General features: G+C 42.1%; 1 protein-coding gene across 1 annotated transcript; it reads left to right on the forward strand.

Annotated features, from left to right (window-relative positions):
• Nucleotides 1-4,804: 4,804 nt before the first annotated feature.
• LOC123041353 (protein MHF1 homolog) lies at nt 4,805-7,425 on the forward strand. Its single transcript, XM_044463980.1, has 4 exons — nt 4,805-5,005; nt 5,122-5,193; nt 6,206-6,286; nt 6,935-7,425. Exons 1-4 carry the CDS (start codon nt 4,855-4,857, stop codon nt 7,060-7,062), a joined length of 432 nt encoding a protein of 143 aa, XP_044319915.1. The 5' UTR covers nt 4,805-4,854; the 3' UTR covers nt 7,063-7,425.
• Nucleotides 7,426-8,373: the final 948 nt, after the last annotated feature.

Here is an 8,373-nt window from a genome sequence, read left to right on the forward strand (position 1 = left end):
CCAAACCAGGAGGATACTCTCATGGACTGGTGGCTCCACGCCAAGCAAAACACGCCTACACTGATGCGCAAGGGCCTCGCCTCCATTGCCCTCCTGACGCCGTGGATGATTTGGAAGCAACGCAATGAATGCATATTCGACGGTGCCCAACCCCTTGTCCCAGTCCTGGTCTCTAGGATCAAGAACGAGGCCGAGCAATGGGCACGGGCTGGTGCTCGTGGCTTGCGGGTCATCTTACCCACCACCTGGGATGTACACTAGTTTCTACTGATCTAGCATGAACTTTGCCTCTTAGGAGGATTGTAAATAACTTTCTACCTTCCCAATGCAATGAAACGCAAATCCTTTGCGTTTTCCCGAAAAAATATGCTTATTACTATTCTCGATTCTTTATGTTATTTGGGAGACTTGCTCTCAGCTTTGTTCTTGCGGGGAGGCTTGCTAATGGCTCTATTCAAATAAGGCATCTCATTGTAAATCATGGCATGCATGGATTACATCTTGCACTTTGTAACTAAACTTTTAGTACTAAAACATGGTGTGTCACTTGTCAGTTTTACCTAATAATAATCCTATCTCTCATTGGATGATTTTCATGCTGTTGATTACACTTTAGTACTATACAGATTAAATATTGAGATCACCCTCTATAAATATAATTTGTATATAACCGACATCGTGGCCGTACGTTGCAACTATTACATAATCTCTGAACAGAGCAGTTGTGTCTTGTTTCACATATTTAGTTTCTCTATCCACTCCAGAAATGATTTTGTTGTAGTCTACCAAGCACCGACATACTACTTATACTCTTCCTATCTGATTGTGCAAAGCTTGATGTATACTCGTTAAACTTTGTTAGATAGTAGGTCCTCCTTCAATTATGCCTAAAAATAATTGTTACTTTGTGTCTACAGTATGTTTGTCCATTATAATGGATGTTCTCGAGTAGGAAAGTCTGCAGGTTCAAATCTTTAATTTGTAATTAGTAGTACCACGATCGGTTAGGTATATTTCCTGCCAAGTTTATTCAGCATGCAGCAATCCAAACTTTCCTAATGTAGCAATCATACTTGTTCTCTGCAGATCCACAAATCACAAACTTCCTAAAAATCATATTGAGTGACAAATCAAAGCATTTTTTATATTTCTATTTGATTGATTATACTCCCTCCGTCCCAAAATATAAAAACGTTCTTAACACTACATTAGTGTCAAAAACGTTCTTATATTATGAGACGAGGGAGTAGGTTTTACTGTGTGCAGGTACTTCAAGTTGAAGAATTACATTAGTAAAGTTTCTCCATTTAATAAGTGGCCAAATAATCTGTGTAAACCTTCCGTGCCTCCCTTTTGAATGATGGTGTAAACTTGTTTCAAGCAGAGAAGTGGGCCAAAAGAGTATCATATTACAGCCCCTAGAAAAGAGTATTATATTACAAGAGATCACTTGGTGTGAAATTAGGTGTTGGACTCGTACGTAATGCCAGGTGCCTGAATCCATTCTTTTGAGGACTAGCGGCTGCTGTAGTGTCTGATCATGTGTGGGTTATGAATCTTTTTCCCGCTAAAAAAATTGTCACTTGAATTATATAATATATGACAAGGGCTGACTGGAGTTTATCATGAGCTTATTTTAATTTTTAATATATTTTATTTTTTAGATTAGAGATAAAAGCCGATGGCTTGGGATGATGCTTTGAAAATGATGACACGTAACTACGACGAACGAGACTAAAAATTAATTGAGTTTTAAACAATCAAAACAGATACATACAAATAATTGTTGGATATAGATTATGCCGATGTTCAAAAATAATCAAGCGATAAGGGTTCCAAGGCGATGTCATTAAAAGGGGCAAAAAAATCATTAAGTTTATACAAGAATACAAATTTCTTTTGAAAAAAAATACAACAATACAAGTATATATGTGTAACTGAAAAACATTAAAAGGCACGTGGCAATGCACGGACGTTCTACTAGCCATATATAATATCAGTGAAGAAAGATAACTATAAATCTTTATTTAATAAAAAAGGCTAACATGTATCAAAGTCGCCTACTGACGCAAGCGCTCATATATACACGCACACACTCACCCCTATGAACGCACATCCTACCCCTACTAGAAGAACACCCGTGCGTTGCAACGGGGCCACATTAAATTTAAGAGTTCAATATCAATTATGTTAATATTACATTTAATATTCTCATACATATCAAGTGACATTGACGACCTTTTTACCATCAAATTCTCACACACACTCTCTTCCTCCCTCCTCCTCACTCTCGCTCCCCCTCTCCCTCACTCTCTCTCTCTCTCTAACACACACATATCCATCTTATTGGGTACGGGACCATAATCCATCTATTTCACACGCACACGCGCTAGTGCATAACAATATGGATTATAAAACAGGTTCAAGGTAGTAACAAGGATTCTTCTCATGCATTAATAAACAAATGTTCTGCACTGAAGACAAGATAAACAATTCCCAAAGTGCATCAGAGCATCACAGAACATTACTGGCAAGATAAATGCACGATGTACCAGAACTGCTCGGATGAACCGGAACAGAGCCAACATATATCATCCTAGACAAACGCAACATCAACCATTTACCTTGGTACTTTAGGGACCGACAGGAGGATGCATGTAGAAGCGCTTATTGCCTGCGAATCCACAGTCAGAGAGAGAAATTGGAACCCATTCCCATCACCAACTGATAAAGAAAGCATGTAAGAAAATTGATATCGGGCCAACTTGGATCTTCGGTGATTGTCCGCCGGTATGGAGAATTTAGGAGGGTGGGTGCAGGGAGTGGCCTTGTGGATGATGGATGGAGGCGCGGAGGGATGTGGTCGCCGGAAGGTCGAAAGCGGAGAGGGTCGGGCACGTTAGGTGGAGCCGGTGGTGCGCGACAACCGGAGGCGGCCCAATCGTGGGCGGCGAACCGACGATAGCCTCGGCCCATCTCTCGACGCAGCGAAGATAGAGAGGGCGGCACTGCCGGTGCTCGAGGCCGCCGCTCGGCACCATCTACATCGAGGGGAAAGAGAGGCGAGAAAGCGATAGGGTGATGCGGGGCTAGGGATTGCGGAGGAGGGTGGGGGTGTGCGATTTGAATGGATGGTTCTGCCCACCGTTTTCTTGTACGTGGCGGTGGAGACGGCGGCGTCCAGCCATGCAGGCGAGGCATGGGTCGAGCCGGGCACACGGCGAGGCGCAGTAGCAGAGGCGGGGGCGATTTTTTGCTACTGAGATGCATGGTGTGGGATTGATCGTTCATGTTCTCTTTTCCTTTTTAACGGGAGATGGATGCGATTTTTTCACGAGGGGAGAGATGCGACCACGTACAGATTTCATAATAAATTAATTAGGTCCATAACGGGAATTCTTTACAATGCGTTAAGATTTACGTGTTAGTTTTCTTAATAAAGAAATGCACTGATGTAGGGATCGATTGATTCGGGTAAGGAAAGATAGATTCGTGATCTTTTGTATGTTAGGAAATTAGTGGTTTGCAAGGAAAGAGTGGAGAGAAAAAGAACCAATGCGACCACGTATAGATTCCATAATAAATTAATTAGGTCCATAACGGGATTTGTTTACAATGCGTTAAGATTTACGTGTTAGTTTTCTTAATAAAGAAATGCACTGATGTAGGGCGCGATTGGTTCGGGTAAGGAAAGATAGATTCGTGATCTTTTGTATGTTAGGAAATTATTGGTTTGCAAGGAAAGAGTGGAGAGAAAAAGAACCAGTGGAGGTGAGAGGAGGACAAAAATAAACCGTACGAGGCTACCAACTGCTCCATTAGGAGTAGAGATTGTTTGTGAAAATAACGTGCGACGACGACTTAGCGAGCGGATCCCCTTAAAAAAGACATAGCGAGCAGATTCCCTTAAAACTGGTAGGAATGGATACGATTGATGACGTTGATAAATAGTGGTGAATGTTGGCCTAATTTACTATCATCATGCATGGAAACGAATCATCAAGAAAAAGAATACTTCCTATTACTACACTCATAGGAAGCTTCCTAATCTCTGCTACCAAACAGTTTCTGCCCAAACAAGGAAGGAAAGTTATGGACGTGATTCGAAAGGAAACAAACGTTATGAAGATTAATTAATTTAGATTTGATCTTTAGAGATTGATTGTGATTGATTCTTTTACATAAAGACATTACTAAATAATTTGCGTCAGTATGAAAAGTTCTGATCCGTTCAGTTTTTTTCGTTGTGTGAGAGGGTGAAGTGAAAATAAACCGATGAAGTGGGGGAGGCGACGAAAAAAATCTACGACGGTTAACCTACGAAAAAAATCCGAACGAAAGTGGTGGGACGAAAAAAAAACCTGGAAGCGAGACTACCAACTGCTCCATTAGGAGTAGAGATGAGCACCTCCAAAAGACTAAACCAGCATATCATCTTGAGATTTACGAAATCGTCGTAGGCACCTCATCGTCGACGCAAACGTCTCCCCCCGCTAAAAATGTATCAACGGAAATACTGGAATTAATCCAGAAATAATGCGAGCACTAGAACTGAAATCTGCTGGGCTGGGGACACCACTGTCCCTCTAACCATTCGACCACAGGTATTATATTCGTGTTAGTATGTTTATATATCATTATATTTTCACATAAAAACAAACATGTCCAATATTTATATACAGAAAAATGCGCATTGCTCCTGCTGGTTGCTTAAAAAGAAATTAGAAATCTCTGATTGATCAACCCCAAAAAACAAATCAGAATTCAAATACTTCCTCGCAAACCTCGGAGGTGAAATACAAATAAACTCAGGGACCAAATAGCGCGGAAAACCGAAAAATTCCTATCCCCACCATGGACCCAGACGTGGAAACCCTCGCCGACGACGACGCACTCGCCGGCGACGGCGGTGAGGCCGATAGATTCGAGGCGGAGGCGGAGGCGGAGGCCGAACTCCTTCGTGACCGCTTCAGGCTCGCTGTCATCAACATCGCGACTTCTGAAGGTAGGTTAAAATGGCACCCCTTCTCCACCGGCGTCCAGTTTCCGCTATCACTTCTTTCTCTTGCAACTGAGATCGGGATTCGGAGCAGTAATGTATGAAGCATTCGTGCTTTGCAGGCAAGAAGGCGGGCATGGAGGTTGCGGGTCCCGTCGTCGCCTGCATCGCCGACTTGGCCTTCAAGAGCGCAGGTTCCCCGAAATCTTTACCTCCTTTTGTTGTATTTGTTTTCACAACTAACTCTGCCCATTTTTGAATATCCATCTGGCCAATTTTAGACCGAGTCTTGGCGTGGAACAGAACCAGCTGATCTACCTTAGCCAAAATGTGTGTTGGTTGTCTAGTGGCAGTTTAGATTGAATGGAGCTGGAGCGATGCACTTCATATTAGATTTGTCCAGAATGCCTGGAGCATTAGATCTTACCACAAGCTCGTGTTTGATTTCTTCTGTGTGCCTGCAGCAAGGAACTTCTTTTTTGTGTGACAGGGATGCGCTTCTATTTGATTTGACCTTTAAAAGAAGGCTTTGATTTGGTAGATGTTTGTTTCTGTGTTACTCAGTATCTTGAATTTCATGCTGATACTAATGATTTTTTCTCTTACAACAAGCTCTGCATAGACAAAATATTCATGATAAGAATACACCAAACTCTAAGAAACAATCTCTGCTATAGATACTATCTTTATATCTGATTTGCATGCTCCTCTAACACAATTCAAGATATTTAGTTGAATTGAAAATGTGCTCTTAAAGAAAAGCAAAGCACTTTTTATGCATTTAGGTAATGTTTAGTCGAACTGACTTCCAGACCTCTGTGGGTTAAAGAATACACGTGGGAAATAAGACATCAAGTTGCACTGAAGATCACTCCATCCCGTCCACAAACTCCAGAATCAAATCTTTTTAAGTGGCACACTGTATCAGCTGGAAAGCGATAGCTTAGCACATTTCCAGCTCGGGATCGAGGATCTTGTGGGAACCACAAAATTTTGGTTGCATGGTGAGAGTAAAGGAGATGTATCAGAACATAAGGAAGTGGATTTTCAGAGTTCCATCTCTGAAACTAAATTGTTCTGCTGTACTAGCTGTACTGAACTGCTTATTTGCACTCTGCAGAATAAGAATGGTTCTGAATCTTGTTAGATCTGCATATTTGGAAACTAGATGGGTATTGTAATTAACATATTCTTCGCAATGTGCAGAGCAGCTGGCTAAGGATGTTGAGCTGTTTGCACAGCATGCTAGTCGTAAATCCATTAGGATGGACGATGTTATCCTCACAGGTACTTGAGCAAACAATGTCTTTACTAATGCCTGAAAGAGAAGGATAGAATATTGGCTTCCTGAAAGTGTTGTTTTCTATAGAAGGTTGTTTGAGACACTTGTATACTTGAAATTTTACAAATGTTGAATACATAGTTGATAAGCTACAGAGGAAAATGTTGTTGATACAGACACGATTAGGAGCTCTCGGGTGTCATGCACCCTGTCTGAATAGTAAAATAAAAAATACTATAAAAAATCAAAACATTATGAAATTTCCGGATGTCAAACCTTGTCGACCATTCTACACCTGTGTTAAGTTTTGTGAAGAAATGACATCCGTGGTATTCTCAGCAAAAAAGATAAATACTTCAATTATATATGAAAAACTGTTTGAATGAATCATAGGTCGGACTGTATTTTCTTCACTAAGAATACCACGGATGCCATTTCTTCGCGAAACTTCGTACGTGAGTAGAATGGACGACCATGTTTGATACCCCAAAATTTCAGATTTTTTTAATTGTTCCTAGTATTTTTTTCGATTTTACTATTCATATAGGGTGCATGGCACCCGAGAGCTCCTATGCATTTTCGTTGTTGATACTCTCTTTATGGTTCTCTTAATGTATTTTTTCCTCACACTGACTATTGCATTGCAATCCCAGCGCATAGGAATGAGCATCTTATGGGCAAGCTGCGAACATTTTCTCAAAACCTGAAAGGAAAAGAGCCTTGCACCGGGAAGAAGAGAAAGAAAACATCCAAGAAGGACGATAACATGACCGTTATCTGATCTCAGATATTATCCTTATCCCTAATTGTGCAAGAGTGTAGGCTGAATTGACACTGCAGGAGCACCCAAAATACCCACTAACTGGTACTCAACGCATTTGGAGATCGCGTGCATGTACAATGTTACCAGGTTTATCGATCACATTTGTCGCTCTGTTTTGAAACTGTTGGTGTCAAGTGGTACTGGCATATTTAGAAACCTGTTGTTGCACGAAGTTTATGTGCTGCCATAGTCAATGTTCCCAGGTTTGTCCGTCACATTTGTCGCGCTGTTTCGAAACTGTTGGTGTCAAGTTGTATTGGCATATCTGGAAATCTGTTCTTGCACGAAATTTATGTGCTGCCATGGCCTTCTGCTTATTAAGATTTGACAATCGTGCATACTTAGCTCAACCAAATTGTGCACATGGAGCACTAATGAGTTACTGGGATCACAGGGAAATCAAAAGTGTATGTCAATTACCTTCCGTGTAAGTAAAAACTATCAGTCTTTGTGTCTATTTGTTAAGCTGGATCAGCCGCAGGAAACTAATGGCTAATTTATAGCTCCGATCAGATCAAACTTTACTTGTTTATTTGTATGGCAATTTTTTTAATTGACAAATTAGAGGCAATTTACTCTTTTTCTTTTAGGGGTATGAAAGATAGTGAAAGACGAAAGTTTCTCCTGAACGTGGGCATGAAAGAAGTCGGGTCATGACTTTGGGCTGAACTTGAACGTGGGCTCGATACCTCCTGGCCGTTTCTTCAGATTCGGCTGAATACTTCTTCTTTGGCATATGGTGATGGTCTCTGCCTCGTCTAAATTGATAGTGATCGCCATGATATGACAAGATAGTGAAAGACGAAAGTTTCTGTGTCCAACATTTACATCTTAGGAGGTATTTGTTTCAGAGAAATTTGCCCGTGACCTGATTACGCCGTAATAGGAAAACGTTGCTCGCGTTTGGTAACTCCACCCGTAAACGCGTCCCTCCTTAAATGGGTCCGGCCCAGTTATCGATCGATACCACCCACCCCCCACCGGTAACGAGCCCATACCCCCCTCCTGCAACCCGAGCCCTCTCCTCCCCGCACGACCCCGTCTTTCTCGTCCGCCGCCGCCTCCCAATCCCCTTCCCTTCCCGCGCCAATGCCTCAATCCCCTTCCCTTCCCGCGCCAACGCCTCCGTGATCCACTTCGATCCATCGTTGCCTGAAGAACGGGAAGAGTTCCTTGCAGGAGATTGGAGCATCGGGTGGCGCTTGTTATCAGGAAGGCCGGTGGTGCTTGAGATCGGATGCCGCTAGCAGCGCACATGCTCGGGAACGG

Source organism: Triticum aestivum, chromosome 2B, assembly GCF_018294505.1.
Source record: "Triticum aestivum cultivar Chinese Spring chromosome 2B, IWGSC CS RefSeq v2.1, whole genome shotgun sequence".
NCBI lineage: Eukaryota > Viridiplantae > Streptophyta > Magnoliopsida > Poales > Poaceae > Triticum > Triticum aestivum.